Source organism: Monodelphis domestica, chromosome 5 (assembly GCF_027887165.1).
Source record: "Monodelphis domestica isolate mMonDom1 chromosome 5, mMonDom1.pri, whole genome shotgun sequence".
Taxonomy (NCBI): Eukaryota; Metazoa; Chordata; class Mammalia; order Didelphimorphia; family Didelphidae; genus Monodelphis; species Monodelphis domestica.
The window spans coordinates 833,665-857,533 of record NC_077231.1 but is presented as its reverse complement, the minus strand read 5'-3'; the positions used below and the strand labels follow the sequence as shown (position 1 = coordinate 857,533).

Here is a 23,869-nt window from a genome sequence, read left to right as displayed (position 1 = left end):
AAAATAAGGAAAGCACATTCTACTTATGGAGTATTTATGACTCCTGAATCTACCTATTTTGAGTAAGGAATCGAATAGGCTCTAGCCATGGAAGAGTAAATACAGGACAGCCACCAGTATTTCCTCTTACACCACCATCTTACGGTGTCTGTGTTTCTGAAATTGGTTTCCTTATATGGACCAGGCTGTGGAGCCTTTACAGGCACTGCGGGCTGGTGACTACAGAACTTTTGATCTTCTAGCACTTTTACCTCTACGACGGCCCCTTGTTTTTATTATATTTGAGGAAAGATTGTTTTCCTGTGATTACACTCTGGGTGCTGCTGAAAGGATGTTGCCGGGCCTCATGGTTACCCTTCATGTAGAATTGCCCATCATTTGCTAGGTAGTGCAGGCAGGGCCGTCTAACAAGATGGTTTCCATTATCAGCTGGAAATGGTGTATCCAACATCGTGCTCATTGGGCTTATTGGTGCCCTTACTGGATGCTGAGACTTCCAGTCCTAGCCCCAGTACCCGTTCCCCTCCATGAAAGCTTCTGTCTTTGCACCCTAAGACCTTTTCATGGGACTTGCAGCGGAATTGTTCCATATCTGTAGTCTTCCCCATTTCCCTAGAAAATGTTTGGATTACTACGGATGGTTCTGCCTATCCTGAGAAAAGTATGTGAACGTGGACATAGCCAGCTATCAAACTAGTGGCTTTGGATGACCTCTGCTTTGCCGATCATGAGCTGCGTGGTTGGCCAGAGAGAGCTTGGAAGAATGGAGCAAATGGAATTAAAAAAAATACCGGTTCCAAGGCATTACCTCTGGGTCTAGCTGAGTGTTCTGGTGCTTGGAGAGAACAGAATTGGACAATTAAAGGCTCTTTATGAATCAGTTGATTATCATTGATCAGGACCAGGAGAAGAATTTTGCTGATGCTTCTTGCAGCATACATTTGTGGAACGTGTTAGTGCCCATCAGATACATTAGAAGCCCTCTCCCAAACTGAACAGATTAACGTTCTTATTAGAACAATTAGATTAGGGATTGGGTTCATCATTAGTCTGGACAGGAAAGCCATGATGTTGTCATGGTAGCTGTGGGGTCACTTCTGCACAATGATGCTCTTCCTGTCATTCTGTGGTCTGCCTTTTAAGAACCAGTCTTGCTTGGCGCATATCCTATTTCCTTCATTTTATTTCAGAGAAGGAGCTGACAAGCAATTCCACTGGGTTTTCCCTGTATCATTGTTCGATACCTATTCATTCAAAACCAATTTCCATATCATTCATATTTGCAGTAGAGCAATCTTTAACGCCAAAACCTCAATCTTATCCTTACTGAAGCCTGTGATTGATCCTGTTTTTCTTCTGCATTTCTGCAATTCCACAGTTCTTCCTCTGGATGTGGATAGCGTTCTTTTCTCCTAAGTCCCTCAGAATTGTCTTGGATCATTGCATTGCTGCTAGTAGAGAAGTCAGGTACATTCGATTGTGCCACAATGTATCCATCTCTGTATCAGTACAGTGTTCTCCTGGCTCTGCTCCTCTCACTCTGCATCAGTTCATGGAGGTCTTCCATTTCACATGGAATCCCTCCAGTTTATCCTTTCTTTCAGCACAATAGTATTCCATCTCCATTAGGTACTACAATTTGTTCAGCCATTCCCCAATCAAGGGACACCCCCTCATTTTCCAATTTTTGTTGCTGCCACCACAAAGAGGGTGGCTATGCCTAATTTTGTACAAATATTTTTCCTTATTATCTCTGGGGTATAAACCCAGCAGTGGTATGACTAGATCAAAAGGCAGGCAATCTTTTAAAGATCTTTGGGTATAAATGTTTTATAATTGTGTTCTTATAATTCCTTTGTTTTTCTTGGCAAATAGATTCCTAAATCTTTTATACTGTTTCGAGTGATTTTAAATGGAGTTTCTCTTTCTAACTTGCTGCTGAGTTTTGTTGAAAAATAAATAGAAATACTGATGACTTATGTGGGTTTATTTTGTATCCTGCAATTTTGCTAAAATTGTTGATTATTGCCACTAGCTTTTTAGTTGATTTTTTAGAATTCTTTAAGCAGACTATCATATCATCTGCAAAGAGTGATAATTTAGTTTCTTCATTGCCTACTTTAAAATCCCGTCAATTTCTTTTTCTTTTCTAATTGCTACAGCTAGTGTTTCTAATGCAATATTAAATAATAATGGTGATCATGGGCATGCTTGCTTCACTCTTGATCTTATTGGGAAGGCTTCTAACTTGTCCCCATTGCAGATGATACTTGCTGATGATTTTGAATATATCCTGTTTATTATTTTGAGGAAAGGCCCTTCTATTCCTATATTTTCTAGTGTTTTCATTAGGAATGGGTCTTGTATTTTGTCAAAGGTGTTTTCTGTATCTGTTGAGATAATCATGTGATTTCTGTTGGTTTGGTTATTGATATGGTCAATTATATGGGTGGTTTTCCTAATATTAAACCATCCTTGCATTCCTGGTATGAATCCTACTTGGCCATAGTGAATAATCCTTGTGATAACTTGCTGGAGTCTTTTTGCTAGTATTTTATATAAGATTTTTGCATCTATGTTCATTAAGGAGATTGGTCTGTAGTTTTCTTTCTGTTTTTGGTTTTGCTGGTTTGGGAATGAGTACCATATTTTTGTCATAAGAAATTTTTGGTTAAGGCTCTTCCTTGCTGCTTATTTTGTCAAGTAGTTTGGATAGTATTGGAATTAGTTGTTCTTTAAATGTTTGATAGAATTCATTTATGAATCCATCTCGTCCTAGGGATTTTTTCTTAGGGAGTTCCTTGATGGCTTGTTCAATTTCTTTTTCTGAGATGGGATTATTTAAGTATTCTATTTCCTCTTTTGTTAATCTAGGCAATTTATATTTTTGTAAATATTCACCCATTTCACCGAGGTTGTCATATTTATTGCCATATAATTGGGCAAAATAGCTCTTAAAAATTATCTTAATTTCCTCTTCATTAGAGGTGAGACCATCCATTTCATCTTTGATATTGTTAATTTGATTCACTTCTTGCTGTGGGGTTGGCCAGCCTCCCACAGGGGATGGGGTCTTGGAGGTGGAATGGTGTTGGTGGAACGATGGATGGGACACAGCTTTTGCATTCAACCCGCAGCACAGATTTTACAGGATAAACTGCTCTGCCTTGGCTGAGGCCTGGCTTTATCTTATACCCTCATGATCACACATCTCCTTGGCACACAGTTTCATTCTCAACATGCATGTTTCCATGGAACCTAACAACAAAAGAAAGCCTAGGGAGATAGTCAATGAAACATTGTTGCTAAGTGCAGGATCAGAGGGTAGAATCAACATGACCCAGATACAGGTTAGGGAATTCAGAGCACAGATTTGCCAGGAGTTTTTATGCCTAGAAAAGAGGGTCCTATCTAAGTGGGTATATAAGAATCCTTAGGTTTAAATTTGTAAGTGGGCTCTCCTGGTAATATCCTAGGGGGATAGAATGGGACATCCGTATTAACCCTGAAAGCATGTTGCTCTCATCTATTTTTCCTGGGGCTAAGTAAGAATAATAATCATAGCAATTCCAATAATAAGGGGATGTTAATAATGAAAGTCACTTGGGGGAGTTTCAGTGGGTGTTTCCATCCTTCCTGTGGGCTGCTTTGCTGTCCCCGGTTTCCACGTGGACCATGTCAAACAGGGTGGTCTTTGATGGCTCTCAGAAACTTCTTTCTTTTTTAATAGATTAACCAGTACTTTATTTGTTTTTTCAAATAATAGTTCTTTTACTTTCAATTTTATTAATGTCTCCTTTGATTTTTAGGATTTTCTAATTAGGGAGTTTTAATTTTTTCAATTTCTAGCTTTTTAAGTTGCATGCCCAATTCACTTTTCTCCTTCCTCTCTATTTTGTTGATTTAGGGATATAAATTTTCTCCTGAGTACTGTTTTGGCTTTATCCCTTGGATTTGATATGTTGTGTCCTCGTCTTTCTTTTCAGTGAAATCAGTAATTGTTTCTATAATTTGTTCTGTTTCCAATTAATTTTAAATTTATCTCTATGTGAACCCTTATTAATTATGATTTTATCACATTATGATCTGAAAAAAGTTACATTTATTATTTCTGCTTTTCTCCATTTGCTTGCAATGTTTTTATGCCCTAGTACATGATCAGTCTTTGTCTATGTTTCATGTGCTGCTGAAAAGAAGGTATATTCCTTTTTATACCCATTCAGTTTTCTCCAGATATCTATTAATTCTAATTTTTCTAATATTTTATTCAATTCCCTTACTTCTTATATATTCTTTGGTTTCGATTTATTTAGTTTTGATAGGGAGGTTGAGGTCTCCCACTAACATGGTTTTGCTATCTATTTCCTCCTTAAGCTCCTTTAGTTTCTCCTTTAAAAATCTGGATGCCATACCATTTTGTGTATATATGCTAAGTAGTGATATTTCTTCATTATTTATACTACCTTTTACCAAGATGAAATTGCCTTATTTATCTCTTTTAATCAAATATTTTTACTTTAGCTTTGTCTACAATCATTATTGTTACTCCTACCTTCCTTGTCTCAGTTGCAGCCCAATAGATTGTGTTCCAGCCTCTTACCTTTACCCTCTGTGTGTCTACCTGCCTCAAGAGTGTTTCTTGTAGACAACATGGTAGAATTCTGATTTATAATCCATTCTGCTCTCTGCTTCTCTTTTATGGGTGAGTTCATCCCATTCACATTCATAGTTATTACTGTCTGTGTATTCCCCTCCATTTTGACTTCCTCCTTTTATCCTAACCTTTCTCCTTTTCCCCTTTCCCTCCCCTCTAGTGTTTTGCTTTTAGTTAGTCTCCCCCCCCCCCCTCTTTCCACCACCTCCCTTCTTATTCCTCTTTTATTATATGGGGTCTTTTGAATGTATTCCAGCCTCTCCCTCCGTTATGTTATTCCCCTCTCACCACCCTGTTTCTTATTACCCTTCTCCTTCAATATAGGGCAAGAGACGATTCTGTAACCCAATGGATCTGACTGTTCTTCCCTCTCCGAGCCAATTCCAATGAGAGTAAGCTTTAAGTATTACCTGTTGCCAATCTCTTCCTCCCTTACATTGTATTGGTCTTCTCCTCCCTCCTCCCCACGCTTCTTTATGTGATATATTTTACCCCATTTTACCTCTTTTCCCATTTCTCTTTGTATTATCCTCTTTTTTATCCCTTGTTTTTATATATTTTTTGACATATCATTCAAAACAGCTTACCGCTGCACCCTCTATGTATACTTCTAGCTACTGTGATAATGATACCATTTTTGAGAGTTTAAGATATTAGGAATACATGCCATTTAGCCTTACTAAAGCCCCTTTCTTATTTACATTTTTGTATTTTTCTTGAATTATGTATTTAGGTATTAAGTTTTCTGTTTAGGTCTGGTCTTTTTTTTTTTTCTGGAATGCTTGGAAATCTTGTATTTTATTAAATGACCATACTTTCCCCTGAAAGAATATAGTCAATTTTGCTGGGTAAACGATTCTTGCTTATAGACTCAATTCCCTTGCCTTCTGAAATAGGATATTCCAAGCCTTCACATCTTGCAGCATGGATGCTGTCAGATCCTGAATAATCCTAGTTGGTGCTCCATGATATTGGAATTGTTTTTTTCTAGCAGTTTGCAATATCTTCTTGGCCTGGGAGTTTTTGAGCTTGGCTGTGACATTCCTGGGAGTTGTCAGTTGGGGACTTAATTAATATTTAATGCTGGAGGTGACCTGTGAATTCTTTCAGTCTCTATTTTACCCTCATGTTCAAGAATTTCAGGTTAGTTTCTGGAGATAATTTCCTATAGTATGATGTTTGGCTTTTTTTTTTTGGTCATGACTTTTAAATTGTCTCACCTGAATCTATTTTCCATATCAGTTGTTTTCTCATTGAAGTGTCTCATATTATCTTCAGTTTTTTCATTCTTTTGCTTTTATTTTGATATATCTTGGTTCTTATGAAGTCATTAGATTTTAATTGCCCAATTCCAATTTTTAAAGACTGAATTTCTGGGGTCATCTGGGTGGTTCAATGGATTGAGAGTCAGGCCTAGAGACAGGAGGTCCTGGGCTCAAATTGGCCTCAGACACTTCCTACCTGGGTGACCCTGGGCAAGTCACTTGACCCCCCTTGCCTAGCCTTTGCCACTTTTCTGCCTTGGAACCAATACACAGTATTGATTCTAAGACAGAAGGTAAGAGTTTTCTTTTGGTCCATTCTTCCTTTCAAGTCATTCTTCTCTTCTTCTAATTTTTTTGCATCATTTTTCAGCCAGTCAGTTCTGGCTTTCCATGCCTATGCCTCTGTTTCCAGATGACCTTTTTTGGTTTTTAGGCCGCCATTTTCCTTGCGCCATTTTACTCCAACCCATCTTATTTGATTTTTAAATTCCTTTTCAAGTTCTTCCATAGCCGGCATCCAATTCTCTAGTTTTTTTGATGCTTTGCTTCATGTTTTGTGGATCTCATCCTGTCCGTTGGTCCTGTTCTTTGTCTTTGCCCTCATAGAATCTTTCAATGGTAGCTGTTTTCCCTCTTGTTGACTCATTTTGTTTATTTTTTTACTGCCCCACGGACTATACAAGCTTGGTCCTCAGCTGACTTACTGAGCCAGTGGGTTAGCGCTGCTCTGCCCTGGAGCCCAGGCTTCTCTTTTCTCATCCTCAGCTGTCGAGTGCATTCAGCTGGTTGAGCTAATCTGTTGGGTGGGCCTGTCAGCGGGTGTCCCTCCCTGCCAGCCTTTGTCAAGAGCCCTGGGCCACGCCAGGTGGGCGTCCATCTCTGGGAGGGCTCCCATCGGCCGCGGGGTCTCGCTGCGGGTCTCGGCACTGGCGGGGGCCTCTTCCTCCCTTTCCCCTGAAAGTAGACACACGGTGGCGACCTTTCTGGTTGTTTTCAGCAGGAGAGTCTCGTGACTTATTGTTGGGTTTGGATTTCTTTTTTCTTTGAAGTGCAGCATCGATATTGGTTGGGAAGGACGGTCGGAGAGGTTTGGGCTTTAGGGGCTGCTCGGCCGCCATCTTGGCTCCCCTGGAATGGACTTCTAAAACAGAGCTTGGTCACCGGCCTGCTTGGCAGAGTTGGATGGCTTCTCCGTCTGAGGCTGCGTCTTTGATAAAGCAGCACGGATGCAGGAGGGGATCGGGCTCTTCATTCCTCAAGTGTCAGGAGCTAGTGACTCAGTGGTTAGAGCCCTAGGCCTCGAGCCAGGCAGGCCTCCATTCCCATCCACCCTCAGGAAGCTCTTAGCTGTGTGACCCTGGGCAAGTCACTTAACCTCTGACTGACCGACAACAGGATCCCCTGGTATCATGGGAGAAGAAAATGACAAGAAGACAGTCCTGGGTGCTCCCGGGGTCACGAAGAGTCAGACATGCCTGGACAGAACAGCGAGAACCTCCTTAAGGACTTCCCAATGGCTGTCCCCTCCTTTCCGTCCTCGGTGTGGGGTCGCCCCAGCCTGCTTCCTGCACTGCTTCCGCTTCTCCTGCATGGAGAGGTTCCCTGACCCCTGACGGGTTTGGGGGACCCCGGGATGCAGTGACACTTGACGTGGACGCTGACCAGAGCCTGGGCAGCCCCTTCGGAGGGAGTTTAAGCCCGTGGATGAAGGCAAAGCCGTTTTGGTTCCGTGTCCGTCTCTGGAGGCGCCAGCCTTTGGTACTCCCTGGATGCTGGGGGAGATTCAGGCCGAGAGTGGATCTTTGGGTCACCAGGTACAGGCCCTGCTCGTGGGGTGTGCACGCGGTTGGTGAAGCCTCTTCTCAGCCTCTCCCTCCTGCCTTAGTTTTGGGGGTGGCTGGGCACGGGGTGGAGCGAGTGCCTCGTTCAGACTGGAACCCGGGACCTCCCGGCCCAGACCTGGCTCTCTGTCCATCCCTGTGAGGCCCAGTGGGCAGGGAATGCTTTTGCTGCCCCGGGTGGGTCCTGGGCACTGGGCAGGTGGGGTAAAGGGGCCAGGAATCGGGTGTGCCACTGAGCTTCATGCAGCAAACCTGATGGAGGCTGGCGTGCCTGAGCCTGCAGCAGCTTCAGCCCATTTCGTCCAAGCAGAACGGCAGGGAGCCTTTTCCTGGGATAGCCTATGCGGGCGAAGATCCCGGAGGTGGCGATTGCCCAGCCTGCCTTGCTGTCAGGACCTTGCCTGGCTGAACCATGCACCCCCCCGCCTTCCTGCCTTCTAGGAAATGTGGAGAAGACCAAGCGGAGAGTGCTTGGCGTCTGTCTGCCTGGGAGCAGCCCTGTGCTGTGCTCTTCCCTAACATGCCAGCCCACTTCCCATGGCCTTTCCTTCCTGCCGGAAGCCCGCTCCTCCCTGATTCTGTTAGGGCTTCCCTGGTCCAGGCTCAGGAGATGGGCCTTCGGGATCCCCCTCAAATACAGCACCAAGCCTGCCATTACATTCCCTGGGGGGCTGGGGCGGGCATTTGAGTCTCTCCCACAGCGTCTGCTGCGCTCTTCTGGCCTTTCTGGTGTGCAGGAGCCTTTGTTTCTGACTGGCCATAAGCCGTTTTCTTCTGGCAAGCTAAGGTGATTGTCACATCTTTAGCTAGCCTCATGCTGCTGACTCCTGCTGCTTCTGGTCTATGGAAACACTCCTAATCTCCATCTTGTACTTTTGGTCTCCGCCTCTTAGAGAGTGAAGCTAACTCTGCTCTCCAAAGCTTGTTCTTTAGCCTGCCTGGGTCTCAGATGGAACTCGAACCCAGGTCTTCCTGGTTGCTGCCTCTGTCTTATACAAGGTACAGTCAGTTTCCCACATGGCTTTCTGGCCGTCCTGTCGATGTTTCCTCTTAAAAACTGCTAGCGCTGTGCTTTTTAGAGTTGGAAAGAGGCCTCTCTGTATCCTTCATCCTCTGCTGGAGGAAAGAGCAGAAGGAAAGACAGGAAAGAGGGAGGGAGGAGAGAGCCCCTGGGCACGCGCGTCCCCACGAAGGTGTGTCTGAGCAACCCTGATGCTGCCGCCTCTTCCTCTTGAAGAGAGGCCTGGGGTTGGAGCATCCATGGGGACTCCATGGATGGAGAGGGCGGGCCCAGGCTCCAAGCTGGCCTCAGACCCTCCCCCCAGGGCCTAGCTGGGGAGGCCACACACAGTTATGGTGCTAAGCTGGAAGGGAAGTGAAGGGTTAAAAAAAGGGTTGCCTATAGATATTTTCCAGCCTGCGTACTGCACAGACAAGGTGGGATTTCATTTTATTGTTCTGTTCCCGCTGGAAGCGACTCCGAGCTGGGCATAACGGATGCCTATGTGAAGTGAAGTGAAGGGTAGTGGGATCTTAACCGTGCCTCGTGGCTCTTACTGTTATCTTGGTGCCTTGATTTGTATAGTTCTAACATTTTCAGGAAATATCCATGAAAATATCACAATCTTGTCATTTGGAAAGAATCTGGCCCAAGACACTTCCTAGCTGTGGGACCATGGCCAAGTCATTTCATCCCCATTGCCTGGCCCCTACTGCTCTTCTGCCTTGAAGCCAACACAGAGGATTGATTCTGAGAAAAGGGAAGCCTTAAGAAAGTTTTCCAAGAAATACATTTTTATTCTTCTGCTCTTGAAGAACCCAGGCTTGTCGTTGCATGGCCCGGGTCTCGGGCCTGGCTGTGTCGCGGACAAATTTGGTAAACTAGAATTTAAGATGATGGGAACTAAATTCGTCCCTTGGCTACCCAGGCTGTGATGATAGTCCTGGGGTGTCTCTTCTGGGGTGCCTCCAGGGCAGGGACTTCCTTTATTGGGTTTTAAGAAATGTTCTTGGACTGGGATGGACACCGTTTGGCGTGGCTAACAAGTGGCCCTCAGGCTCCGCTTTGGGGTGTCCTGCTGCCCGTGGCATGGGCTCTGCCACCTCTGGGGAGGGGACGGGCTGGGGCTGGAGCTGCCCCCTCTCTGGCTGATGCCTCTCTTCCTTCCCTGCAAACTCTCCCCAGGTACTTCTCAAAATTATAAACCAGTATCGGCAGAAAGAGTACGTCGCTCCACGCGTCCTCCAGCAGACGCTGAACTATCTCAACCAGGGGGTCGTGCATTCCATAACCTGGAAGCAGATGAAGCCACACATACAGGTGAGTCTGGCCTGCTGGCTCCTGGCTGCCTCTTTTCGGGCCTTTGGCGCCCTCTGTAGTCGAGGCATTGCTGTAAAGGCAGAACTGTAAGGGTTAAGCCTCCTCTTCCTCCCCAGTTGAGTTTCCCATACCACCTGAGAAATAACCCACAAAACAAAGAAAGGAGATAGAAAAGATTATAGAACAGAGGAAACCCGTAAAGACGGATTTCTCTTGGCTCTGTCCCAAATTTGCTCTGCTTACCCAATCCAAGATATTGTCACAAAGCCCGTCACTTTGTGTCATCCTTTGACCAGCAAAAGAATCGGGGTTACGAACGGCATTTATGTCCCTATTTGGGCGCCAAAATGCAAGGCTCGTCTGAAAGGTGGCCAACCTTCTTGCGACCTTGCGTGGGGTAACGATTATGCAAAGTGATGAATGGACGCTAATGGAAAATGTGTAACGACCTTTTATTGAGTTCAAACAAAGCAATATATAGGTTAACACACAGGAAGATATAATGTTACCGCCCAGCAACAGCAGGAACCAATAATTGGGCAGATTCATAGGAATTCATGGCGTGACCTGCCAGGCACAGGGAAGAACCGAGAAGATTCCAAACAAAGACAGAGAAATAACTTTCCCACAGACTCTCGTCATTTCTCACAACCCTTATCAGTCTTCTGCTGGCTACTCCGACCTTACAGTTTCTTTCTCACAGACCTTGTCAATCCTCCCACAGCTGCTATTCCAACCTTGAGCACACAGCTGGGCAGGTTGTACACAGTTCAACCCACGACCCCGACGATGCAACTCAACTGGGGAGGAAGAGGAGGCTTAACCCTTACGGTTCTGCCTTTACGGCAATGCCTCGACTACACCCCCTGCTCTGCCGCGTGTCCCAGGATGCCTTCCTTCCCCTGGGGCCCTGCTGGTGGTTTGAAGGTCGGCCAAGGCCCGGCTCGCTGGGCTCCTCCAGGGAAGGGGCACAGCCGCAAGCTTCTGCTTCCTGCTTGCCGCTCGTCTGTGGGTTCCTGGGAGCTCCGGGCCCTTCTTTTCACATGCCCAACTTGGGTTCCTGCTTTTCGTGGGGGTGGTCTGTGGAATGAGTCGAGTCTTCCCCAGGATGCCTGTAAAATGTGTCTTCGCCCGTGCTTGGGGAGAGCGCTTGCTTCTGCTCCACTTCCGGGGCGCCCTCTCTGCGAGCCGCAGTTGTTCCCCCAATCTTGAGCAGCTTTGCATTTGCGTTAGGCCGCCTCATCTCACACTAGGTTTGTGCGCACTCTATTGAAGCCAGGAAGAAAGGACAATGGCTTCTCCTTCGCGCTCGCCCCTCTGGCCCCTCTGGCGACGAAGGTGCTCATGCTTGTCCCCCAAAAGGGACCGCCAGTGCCCAACGTGCCAGGGGGCTCTGGCCCTTCGGGTCCCCCAAGCGATCTGGGCCTCCCCTTCCCTTGTGAAGTGTTGACGTCAAGGCCCAGGAAGGTCTCAGAGCCCCGCTGGCGGTGGCCCGGGGAGCCCGCGTGCCCCGTCGTGTCACTGAATGTTTCTAAGCGCTTTCTTACGTTGGCGGCCACGTCGCGGGCCTTGTCCTGTGGCCGGGGGGTCAGTGGGCTGTGCCCGAGGCCCTCCTCCTTCTGGTGAGGACCAGAAGCTTTTCTTAGCCAAGGGGTCGATGTCCGTAGAGGTGCGCTTGCTGATGGAGACTTTCCTTGCTCCTAGAACATATGCGAAGACGTGATCTTCACGGTGATGTGCTACAAAGACGAGGACGAGGAGCTGTGGCAGGAGGACCCGTACGAATACATCCGCATGAAGTTCGGTAACGGACGCTTTCCTTTCTCCCTTGTTGCTCTTTTCAGGATGATTAGCCGGTGATTCGAACGGGGGGATCCATGTAGCTCTACTTCTGAGGCTGCCTCGCGCGCAGGCCGTGCTCTGCAGGGCAGCCGCGCGCTCCTCTCCAGAGTCTCCGGAGCGGCCCCCGCCGCTCAGGGTCTGTAGAGGAGCCCTTCGGCTGCGCTTATTCTAGGGCCGCCTGGAGGGGCGTCGAGGAGCCCTTCGGCTGCGCTTATTTTAGGGCCGGACGGGGCGTAGAGGAGCCCTTCGGCTGCCCTTATTCTAGGGCCGCCTGGAGGGGCGTCGAGGAGCCCTTCGGCTACGCTTATTCTAGGGCCGCCCGGACGGGGCGTAGAGGAGCCCTTCGGCTGCCCTTATTCTAGGGCCGGACGGGGCGTCGAGGAGCCCTTCGGCTGCGCTTATTCTAGGGCCGCCCGGACGGGGCGTAGAGGAGCCCTTCGGCTGCCCTTATTCTAGGGCCGCCCGGAGGGGCGTAGAGGAGCCCTTCGGCTGCGCTTATTCTAGGGCCGCCCGGAGGGGCGTCGAGGAGCCCTTCGGCTGCGCTTATTTTAGGGCCGGACGGGGCGTAGAGGAGCCCTTCGGCTGCCCTTATTCTAGGGCCGCTCAGGGTCTGTAGAGGAGCCCTTCGGCTGCCCTTATTCTAGGGCCGCCCGGAGGGGCGTAGAGGAGCCCTTCGGCTGCCCTTATTCTAGGGCCGCCTGGAGGGGCGTCGAGGAGCCCTTCGGCTGCGCTTATTCTAGGGCCGGACGGGGCGTCGAGGAGCCCTTCGGCTGCCCTTATTCTAGGGCCGGACGGGGCGTAGAGGAGCCCTTCGGCTGCCCTTATTCTAGGGCCGCCCGGAGGGGCGTAGAGGAGCCCTTCGGCTGCCCTTATTCCGGGTCCGCCTCTCACCCCGTTACTTACGAGGTGCGACCCCCGCCTTCCAGGGGGCGTGTACAAAAGGCCTCGATTCTTTTCTGGCCCAAACACTCTCCAAAAGACGAGTCTGGCCAATCGCGAAGGACTTCTGGTGACAGATGCGGCCTGTCCCTCGAGGGAGAACGAGCGGGCTCAGAGCCGAGTCGTTGCCCTTTCCTTCCTTAGCGGGGCCTTTTGGCCACGCCTTCTTTCGCCACGTGGCTCGTGTGGCGAGATCGGCTGGATGCCTCGCGTGTCATCCCTGGCCAATGGCTCGTCTTCTCAAGTCGGGGGGACAGCCAAGGAGAGGGGCGTGAACTTAGGACCCCAAATCTTAAAAATGGAAGTGAACAAAGTCGTTTAGGTGTAGCTGAGAAGAAATAAGCAGCGGTAAGGAAAGGAAGGGAAGTCCGGCCAGAGGTGAGATTTGGGGGAGCGATCTTTGGGGTGTGCAGTCCGCCCTTCTTCCTCTTGTGCCTTCAGGCGCCCAGAGAAAGGGAAGAGACGGCGCTCTTTTTGCCCGTGGACTTTCTGATAGAGGCCGGAGCGGCTTTTCGAACAGCTGTTTCTTTTTGCCTTGCCCCGATTTTTTATTTACAATTTTATTTCAGTAACTACCAAATAAAGTGGGCATTTCCCTCCACCCAGTGTACAGAAAACAACCTTGGCAGTCAAATCGTGACTCTGTTCTGTTCGGCTTCCTTCCATTTTGCCAGAGAAGAGCTCCGCCGTCTGCCTTTCAAAGCTGGGCTGCTTGTTTGCCGTCCTTTCTGGACTCCCTTCTTTCCACTGCCGCCCTTTAGGATTGGACCTTGGTGCCGCTCCATCTCTCGCCCCACCACGCCTCTCCTACCCTCTCCCCCAAAGAGGAGATCGGCAATGAAAGTCTTGGTCCCGAGCAACGTGCCCAGTCAGGCACAACAGATTTCCGCTCTGGCCCTGCCCCCAATGTGGTGTTTATTCTGTGTCTCGAGACCTGTCAGCTCGGAGGAGGGAGAGCAGCGCGGGTCACCCCTGGCCCTCTGGCCTCGTGCCTGGCCGCTGTCTCCGTCAGAGTGAGACAAGTGGAGCGGTGGGAAAGCTGCCCTCTCCCCGTTTCCCACGCCACTTAGAGGCGCGGCCAAGCGTGATCCTTGTCGACGATGAGAATGTGAGCAGCGCGTGCCGATGATGGAGACCCTCTCCAGGACTGTCTCACTCCGGCCCTTTCTCTAGACTCCCAATTCCCCTGCTGCCCCGCTTGGGCCGCCTCTCTGAGTGCCGGCCAGTCTTCCCCCAAAGCATTCCCTCAGCTGTCCTCAGGAATCGCCCCGGACTCTGTAGAGTTCTTGTTCCACCAAAGCACGTCCCGGCAGGTTTTTCCTCCCGCGGCTCTTAAATGTCCGCTTCAAGATTTTTTTCTGTGGTAGCAAAGTCCTCCTCCCCCCCCCCCCCCCCCCGTGATCCTTTTAAAGGTACGATATCATCAGTGTCCAAAATCTCTTTGGAGGGGCTATTTAAGTTGAATTAAGATATATATACACATATACATCGATATTTGTCGCGTGAGAGTGGTCTGCTGAGTTTGCCCCATAGTTCTCACCATTTTACTTTGTCCCTACTATTCAGTAACAATATCAGGAAATCATTTGCACAAATTCTGTCCCTAGTGACTTGTCTGTTAGTTGACTGACACTCTGTTCGTCATGTTTTGGAAGTAAGCTGGCAGACACTTCCTCTTCTGACCTCGTATTTCACCAGTGTGGGCAGCTCTTGGCTAGGATCTTTCTCCACGCGTCTCGCTTAGCGACACGCGCTTCCAGGCAGTGCTCTGCGACCCGGCTAGGTCGGGTGACTTGCTCCTCCTAGCCTGGGCAGGAGAGGCAGAGGCAGGACGTGAGCACGGCCCCAGTCTAGTCTCTGCAGGATGCCGTGACCGTATTTACGGTTCAGACGCTTCTTCCTTCGGTGTTCGCCTTCTCGGTGACTCGCCCGCGATCACAGTGTGTGGACACGACACGTGCCGGGCAGCGAGGGGGGCTCGTGCTTGAGGAGTGGCCTGCACTAAATGAGGGCTTTTGACGTCCCCAGAGAGGTTTACACGTTCCTCACTCATTGAGGAAGAGCCTGAGAACTGCCCCCTGTAGTTTGAAGTCAGCCGGACAGCTTCCTTCTGGGCGCTGTCCTTGCCAGCTGTCGGGCCAGGATTCTCTGCTTACGATGTTTCTGCCGATCTCAGACGATCGTTGCAGCTGACATCTGCTGGTTGCAGGTGGTTTTTTCGGTATTTACTGTCGCCCTGAACGACTTCTCTGGGTTGCGATTTTTCCATCTAAGAAGCGAGTATTTTATGCCGTAAACTAAAGTTTTCTTGTGATGCTGCAGAGTAAGAAGTCACCTTTTCCCCAAAGGTTTTCTCTAGCTGCAGTCAAAAATCGTGCTCCTAATGGTTTCCTTGTCTGCAATCTTAGACGTTTTTGAAGATTACGCGTCTCCAACCACAGCGGCGCAGAACCTGCTCTACACTGCCGCAAAGAAAAGAAAAGAGGTACGCTACCGCTCGCCCACTTTTAAGTGTCCTCAGCGCGTTTGGGCAACAGAAACACATGGTTGGAAGTCCGTTCCGGGGGGCTGTTTCTCCAGCATTGGGGAGTGGAAAGGCCTTACATTACTGGCTTTTGTTCCGTTGCGTTCCGTACATGTCGTAGCATCTATCGGAACGGTAACCTTCGGGCTCTCCATGCTCCTTTGGTTGTTTTATTGATGGAAATCACTTGAAGTTTGCTTTTTGAATGACGTGTTGAGGGAGGAGGCCTGTCTGAGGTCATGTAGACTAAAACTGATGTCATTCTTCTCTAGGTGTTGCCCAAAATGATGTCGTTTTGTTACCAAATCCTCACAGAGCCGAACTTTGACCCCAGGAAGAAGGATGGAGCGTTGCACGTGATAGGCTCCTTGGCCGATATTTTACTGAAGGTTCATGTTCAATTTAATATTCTAACAGAGTTTCCTCCTATTTCGGTTGGAGGCTGAATAACATGGTTTGATAGCTGAATAGAGCAAAAGAGTCCATTATTTTGGAACAACTGGGAGGAATGATCGCTACGTTCTTGCTCCTGGGTATTTTTTTCAACCAGATGTGGTCTGTGGAGCAATTGAAAACGTGACTTAATTGGGGGGAAAATCAACGTTTGCTGGCAAAGCTGAAATGCTTTGGGGTAAATTCTGATTCTCTCCGGTGACGGGGCGAATCTGCAGTGAATGTGGATTTTGGCCGATCCTTTCCATCCTCTCCTCTATGAACTTTTCTTTTTTTGGGTACCAGATCACACGAAAAGCAAAGCCAGAACTGATTGGGCTGAGTTTTGTCTTCATTTCCTCCATTAAATGGGACAGGAAATGGTAGAGTAGCAGAAAAGAAGGACATGGCGAGTGGCAGAAGTCCCTCTTTTTACACATTTTCCCAAGTCTTCGTGGCCACTTCCGCTCATTTGAGTACGTCACAGCAGATACATCTGATCTGCTGTATTATACATGATTTTTCAGTAAGTAGTTACCGATACCCTCAAGGACCTCTCCGGTCTCAGATTTCTCCCCATGGGAATCTTTTAGTTTTTTCGACCCTGATCTTATGTCTTAGAATAAATACTAAGGGACACCTAGACAGCCCAGCGATTAGAGAGCCAGGCCTGGAGTCAGGAGGTTCTGGGTTCAAATGTGTCCCCAGACACTTACCAGCTGTGTTGATCTTGGGCAAGTCACTTCCCCTCAATTGCCTGTGTGCTCTTTTGCTTTGGAACCAAAACTCAGTATCCATTTTAAGATGCAAGGTAAAGGTTTAACAAAACAAAAGGGATACTGAACAACTTTTCTAGGGCAGAAGAGTGATAAGGACCAGGCAACTGGGGCTAAGTGACTTGCTCAGGATCACACAGCGAGTTAGTGTCTGAGGCTAAATTTGAACCCAAGACCTCCTGTCTCTAGACTTGGTTTTCTGTCCACCAAGCCACCTAGCTTCCATGGGAATCTGATAATATCTTAGAAGGCTTTTGCTCTTCTTATTATGTAGTAGAATAAACAAATGGTCTTTTTTCAGGAAAGATCTCAACTTCTTACTGTTGTACGTTTGTCTTTCGTTAAGAAATCGTTGCAGGGCAGCGAGGTGGCTTAGTGGATAGACCCAAATGGCCTGAGCGCCCCTCTTCTTCTCTCTTGGGACCGTACTTGGCATTGTTCTAAGACAGAAGGCAGCAAGAGCTTAGAAAAAGAAAAGAAAAAAGGACTTCCTGGTCCCCGCAGAGCCTCTCCGGCAGGAAATGGGCCATTTCCTCCAGCAGCACCCTGGAGCCATTGGAGGGGATGCTTTGTTTGGGGCTTGTTTCCGGGTTGCCGGGCCTGGGTGAACCCACAATTGCATGTTTTCCTTTCTACAGAAGAGTGTGTTCAAGGACCAAATGGAATTAATGCTGCAGAACCATGTGTTTCCCCTGTTTTTGTCTAGCCTGGGATACCTCCGAGCAAGAGTAAGTGTCCTGGCCACCTTTGCTTCCCTTCCCTGTGTAAGACCCTCTTGTGCGAGTAGAGTGCTGCGCTCTGGTCGCTCTATCCCGAGGCTCCCTGACGCTCTTAACGAGGCGGCGTCAGTCCGCCCCTTTATACGGCCTCTACCCCCTGCCCCAGAGGAACGCCCCACGCTCTGGCCCCCCTCCTGCTCCCCGAGAAAGTCGGTCCGCTGCCAGGGAAGCCACATTGGCCCTGCCCGAGGGAGCTGCAGAGGGCGCGCCTCGATCTGCCTGCGGGCCCACTTGCGTTGTCTCTCTGGCTCCGCGGCTGCACTTCCAACGAGCCCCCGAACTCGGCACCGCTAGCTCTGAGACGGGTCTCTGCAGCGGCTCTCCAGAACTGAGCCCCTTGGTGCTCGGCCTGCGTTGCAGCCATTGTAATCGCTTCCCCGCTTCTAACCAGGCTGGCAGCATCACACTCCTAACGGATTCCCCTGGTGCCGTGTTGGATATTCGGTCCATTCAGGAACCGTGTTCGGGTGGCCCCTTTGGGAAACTTCGAGTTTTCATAGTTCAGTGTATCAAGTAATTAGTGAGAGGAAAAAACCCCCCCAAATGCTGTTCCTAAATTGGCCTTTGGAGCCATTTTTAGTGAGTCCTGCTTTTCATTTTCTGACTTTTTCAAGGCTTTTTTTCTTCTAAATTGGATCTTTAAGGGGGCAGCTGGGTGGCTCAGAGGATGGAGAGCCAGGCCTAGAGACAGGAGGTCCTGGGTTCAAATCCGGCCTCAGACACTTCCCAGCTGGGTGACCCTGGGCAAGTCACTTGACGCCCATGGCCCAGTACCACTCTTCTGCCTTGGAGCCAATACACAGGACTGACTCCAAGATAGAAGGGAAGGGTTTAAAAAAATAAATAAATTGGATCTTTTAAAAGAAAAAGAATGCCAGCAATTCAGTGAAAGCACCTGCTTAAAAATGGGTAAATGGATGATTTCTCTGTCTTTGCAAAAAGGAAGTGGGCGTCAGCGGCAGCTCCAGGGGACTTGCTGAGTCCGTGTTGTGCCCAAGGAGCCTCCCTTCTTTCTTCATTCCTAAAATGTTGTGGGCACCCTGCGTTTGGCCTTCTTGTGGACAAAAAGGAATTTGGGCCAAGTAGTTAGGGCAATCCGTTGTTCCTTGGATGGTGACCGGATCTCCTGTCCCGACGGGCGCTGCCTTGCTTAGCTTTTGGCAGAGTTAAATTCCAGCCATGTTCAAGTTCAAGAACATCTATCGCGTTTCAGATTGGCCCAGGCTTTATGGTGTGTTACGACAAGCAAATCCGAAGGAGCTTATTTCGGAATCTTAGAACAGGATCGTAGAGCCCCACTGAGGCCTCGGACTGGTTCCGTATCTGAACCAAGTGTCCCCCCGAGCCTCCTTCATGAGCGGCTACCGCCGTCGTTCTCTGCACTCAAACGGAGCCTGGAACTCGCCGTTTTAGATTCGTCCTGGTTTTAGGGGTGTTTTCAATTCCCTGAACTTCCTGGGCCTAACTGCGGCATGGATCCAGGCTGTCTCCCAGGGCCTGTGCAAAGACCGTCTAATGCCCATTCCCCGGGTTAGAATGGCGTCTTCATTCATTGGAGAATTTGCTACTACTTCCATGCAGCTACTTCCTGTGCTTTTGTAGTCACTCCACAATGATTTCTTAAGCAGCCACTATCACAAGTGCAAGAAGTGAAAAGAAAGAACACTCTCTGGTCCCTGCCCTCGTGTGTAATGGCACAAACTATACTTCGAAGATTTGTGCAGTGGAAGCTAGAAGACAATGTCAGAGGGAAGCCCCTTAAAGCAGGTTTAGGGTGGGGGGGGCAGGGGGACTTGGAAAGCCCTCCTACAGAAGGCAGGGCTTGAGCCGCCATTTGAAGGAAGCCAGGAAATTCAGGACATGGAGGGAGGGGAGGAGAGACAGAGGAGAACACCTGAAAAGAGGTCCAGGTCAGAGATGGAGTGTCCTGGGAGAGTAACAGCCAGAACGGGGATGTGGAGGCAAATAAAATGAGAGAATACTGCAGAGGTAGAAAGGGACCACCTTGTGGAGGACCCTGGCAGTACTGGAGTTTTTAGAGCAAGGGGTGGTGGAGACACGGCCAGATCCATACTTTTGGAAGATGACTTCAGCAGCTGAGTAAAAGTTGAAACGTGATTCAGGATGGCAGAGGGGGCGTTGTACTGGGGGAGAAAGAAGAGCATGCCAAGAATGGCCCATGGAGAGAGATTGCCTTGGCAAAGAGAGGAAGACATCTGAAGGGTGTTGAAGGGAAGGTAGAAGAGGGGGCTCTTGGTGAATGGCTTCCATTCTTTTCCGTAGAGTAGGAGGCAAGGTCTTCCTTCAGCTGAGAGGCCTGGGGGCTGGTGTGCCATGGAAGGCTCCAAGAAAGATGAAAGCCATTGGAACAGGCTGTGTGATGAGTGGCGTAGTGAGTTGGGTAAGGAGATGTAGAGGAGTTGCCTTGCTGCTGCGAGGGCCCAGTGGAAGTTGTGTGACGTACATTTGTAGTAGACCCACTCAGCACAGTTTTGTGATTCTTCTCCATCTCTCTTTGCTAGTATAAGATTAGGGACAAAGAAGGCAGGAAGTGGGGGCTTGGCAAGGCATGGTTGAGAAATGGCCTAGAAACAAACTGGTTCCCTGATTATTCGAGATGGCAAAGGAAAGCCAGTATAGCTAGGAGAGAGCTTCTGTCCCGGGAGAGAACTAAGGGGTCGTGGGAATTGCCAAAAGGAAGGACAGGCTTAGGGGTCATGAGGTGGAGAGGAAAATGGAATTGGAGAAACGATGATCAGTTGGTTCCTTAACTGTAAAGTGCTCCCTGCACTGCCTGCCTCATAGGACCAATGTGCAAAATGTGCTTTATATACTTTAAGTGTTCACCGAAATGATCTCTTATTGTTTTGGAATCTGACAAATTCCTCCTGGGAGAGCACCGTAGTGACTAGTCAGCGAAGGAAGCTGGAGAAGTGTACAGGCCTGGAAACATGAATCAGAAAAGGCAGGGCTGGTTGGCACTGCCCGGCAGTCAGCTCAGTTTTGGCTCATCTCTCATATTGGGGAAAAAGCCAACAACTTAGTGAGAGGTTCAACAAGGAACCCAGACTTCGAAGTAGGAGGGAAATAAGCCTTTTTGTGTGGTCTTTCTGGGGAGGGAGGCCTACCTACCCCGTTAACATCCCCTTTTTCATGGCACGTGGCAACTAGTGAGTTTGAATTAGCTGAGGGTTGGAATGGGAAAGTCTCCAGGAAAAACGAAGACTAGAATTGTAGTCAGGTTGAACGTTACCCGAGGTTCAAACAGAATCCCCTAGAAATAGAATTACAAAGCAAGCTTCTTAGTGCTAACGGCCAGGCTGGCCTCCTTTGGCACGGGATCCTCAGAGGCTGATTTCGCTTCCATCCGGTACAGGAGTACCAGTGGAGAAGAAGAGTTCACAATGTTTCCAGCCGAAGCCCCATTTCATAGTTTGTCGAAGACAGACGTGACCTTTGGAAACTTTCTACAGACTTGTAACTTGCCTCCTTTTATTTAGGGAAACGGATCAGGGTTCCAAATGATATCGTTATTGGCAGTAAAATGTCACAGAAAACAGAAAGAAGCCAATGTGGCTATTTCACAATAGTAGCATGAAGGGAGGTGGCCAGGGGGAATGCTAGGAGTGACTGCACCCATTTGCCAAGGTAGGAGGTAGGCAAGGCTTGGGAGGGAAAAAGGAGGGTGTGAGAGAATTAATTAGTCTGGGACTGAAAGACATCTGGAGTTTGTCACCAGGAATTTTGGGGTGGCACAGTAATTTGCCTTAGGATAGCTAAGCTGTCTCTCCTGTGCCCCTTAAAGAGTTATTGCATTTTGCAATTTGAAAGGTCAAACATTGCATCTCTTTAAAGGAACTCGCTGACAGTTCATCCCCGGACCCTCCATCCCCAGCTAGGCTATTTGATTGCATAGGGAATTTTTGTCTACATAATTGATAAGTTGTAATTGCTTCCACTTACTTTCTTATTATACTACAGTCCTGTTGGGTTCTTCATTCATTCAGCACTTTGAAATTCCATAATGAGCTCAACCTAAGAAATGCAGTTGAACTAACAAAAAAGAGCCTAATTGAAGACAAGGAAATGCCTGTCAAAGTGGAGGCTGCAATAGCTCTTCAGTCATTAATTTGTAATCAGGAACAAGGTAAAGTCAGAATCTGCTTAACGGTACTTGTTTGTCACTCCCTCCTTAAATTGCTTGCTTATATGCTTCCCTCTGACTTCCAAAAGGTTCCCTTATCTCAGTGGTGGTGGAATATGTGGAGGCAAATAAAATGAGAGAATACTGGAAAGGTAGGAAGGGGCCTACTTGTCCAACCTCAGCATTGGGAAATGAGGCCTGGCCTCGTCTTCAGCTCGTCACCGTAGCTGAAGATCCCTGAGGAAAAGTTAGGAGAACGTGCAGACCGGGGGATGTTAGGACGGATTTTGTGCGGGTTGTGGCGGGTCAGTGCTCCCAAGAAGGATGGTGGTGGCAAGAGTGCTGGCTTGTGAGGCAGGAGACTGCCTCTTCCCTCAGCGACGCCGCTAATTAGCTGTTACCTAGCGTCCATGTCTTTACTTCTCTAGATTACAGTTTTCTCATTTGAGAAATGAAGGCGTTGGAGTAGATAATCTGAGGAATCCTTCAGCTCCAAAATTCAGTTCTTGAAGAATTCTAGAATTTCAGAGCTAGAACATCCAACCGAATCCCTAGTTGAGTAAGTCTCCTCTTCAACATGCCCAACAAACGATCCTCTAGTTTCTGCCTAAAGACCTTCAGTGCAGGGTAACCCACCACTTCCACTTTTGTTTGCTTCTCATTATTAGGCAGGTTTTCCTCATAGCAAGGCCAGTTTTGCCTCTTTGAAGAATATCTTCTCTTTGTTCCAACTTCTTCTATCTGAACGCAAAGAGAACAAGTCTACTCCTTCCATGTAGAAGACTCCCAAGTACTCAGAAGCCCCAATCGTGGCCTCCTTGAGTCTTATTCTCCTTATTAGACATCCCTTCAGCCAATAGCCATATACCCATGATCTCCATTCTGGCCACACTCTTTTGGATGATTCTGTCTTATTGATGTTTCCTGTAAGATTTGTCTAGAACGAACATATTTCTCCAGATGTGCCCTGACCATGGCAGGGTATGGAAGGAGTGTCATGTCCCAAGTCTTCAACATGCCATTCTGAATGCAGGACAAGATCACATTTTGAAGGGAGAGCTAGGCCAGCTCAGTGGATGGAGAGCCAGGCCTAGAGACGGGAGGTCCTCGGCTCAAATCTGGCCCCAGACATTTCCTAGCTGTGTGACCCTGGGCAAGTCACTTCACCCCCATTGAGCAGCCCTTCCCACTCTTGTGCCTTGGAAACGATACAGTATTGATTCTAAGATGGAATATAAAGGGTTCAAAAGCCACATTTTGACTTCCGTCTCAAAACGGTTGAATTCCATTGAGTTGGCAGTCCATCGACCTCGAGATTTTGTCAGATGAACTGCTCTCTGTTACTTGTACCAGAGGATGATTTTTTTGAACTCAGTTGTGAGATTTTGCTTTTATGCTTATTCCACTTCATCCTCGATCCATCCAGCCCCGTGTCGTGCCTCGTCAAGGTCTTTCCGGACCCTGCTTTGGCCGCCTCTACTCTGTTAGCTAGCTGTCCCCGCCTTGTCTAGAGGGTGACGTTTCATAGATATCTCCATGGGCAGGCAGCGAATGAGAGCCTGGTTAAAGAAAGAGAACTCTGAAAAACAGACGAATGCTGACTTCTAGATCCACGTCTGCCTCCTCTATGGACAGGCACTCAGTTGTAGCACGGAACGCGGCACTTGTGTGGGCTGCGGGGCCAGGACAGGACGAGCCGGGAATAGCTCTAATGGAGGGAGGGAAGCCTTCATCCTTTAGAATAGGGAAGTGCTGAGGTTGGGCTGTCCACGGACACGCTGTGGCCCCCTCCACCCTCCGGCCCTTTCTGCCCCCAGCCATGGCTGGAGGTCGGAAAGTGTTGAGGCCCTCCTCCAGGGAGGAACCGCCCCGTTGTGCCCAGAGCCTTGGAAGCTTCCCCGCCCGTCGCGCCAAGTGGGATGGCTTGCTTGCCTCCCCGCCCGTCGTTTCCGCTGTTAAAGTGCTGCTCCTTGTCTTTACTGTCCAACCGAATCAGCCAAAGAGTATGTGAAGGCGCACGTGAGGCCTGTTATGCAGGAGCTCTTGCACATTGTCAGAGAGACCGAGAACGACGACGTCACGAACGTCATCCAGAAGATGATCTGTGAGTACAGCCAGGAGGTGGCCACTTTCGCTGTGGACATGACTCAGCACTTGGTAAGAGCACAACTCGCGCGCGAGCACCCGGTTTGATGCTGCTCTAGAATAAGCCCTGCCACGTCGCAGGCACAAGTTCCCAGGCTTGGCTGGCTTTCGGCCGGGGCAGAGTCGCTGTGGGCAGGACTCTGTTCCGTGGAGCGGTCAGGATCCCCCCCCAGCTTCCGCTTTGGAAGCGAATCGAATGGGATGCTGG

The 23,869-nt window shown here is 48.8% G+C and overlaps 1 protein-coding gene across 3 annotated transcripts in view; it reads left to right on the top strand.

The window, feature by feature from the left end:
- IPO8 (importin 8) overlaps positions 1-23,869 on the top strand; it is a 99,960-nt gene that overhangs the window by 39,164 nt on the left and 36,927 nt on the right. For 2 of the 3 annotated variants that reach the window (XM_056797353.1, XM_056797354.1), the window contains 7 exons: positions 9,946-10,080; positions 11,785-11,884; positions 15,270-15,346; positions 15,658-15,774; positions 17,232-17,321; positions 21,354-21,519; positions 23,513-23,673. In XM_056797353.1, the coding sequence (XP_056653331.1) occupies positions 9,946-10,080; positions 11,785-11,884; positions 15,270-15,346; positions 15,658-15,774; positions 17,232-17,321; positions 21,354-21,519; positions 23,513-23,673 (846 nt within the window). The remainder of the gene's footprint in view (positions 1-9,945; positions 10,081-11,784; positions 11,885-15,269; positions 15,347-15,657; positions 15,775-17,231; positions 17,322-21,353; positions 21,520-23,512; positions 23,674-23,869) is intronic. The other variant, XM_056797355.1, reaches the window with a different exon arrangement.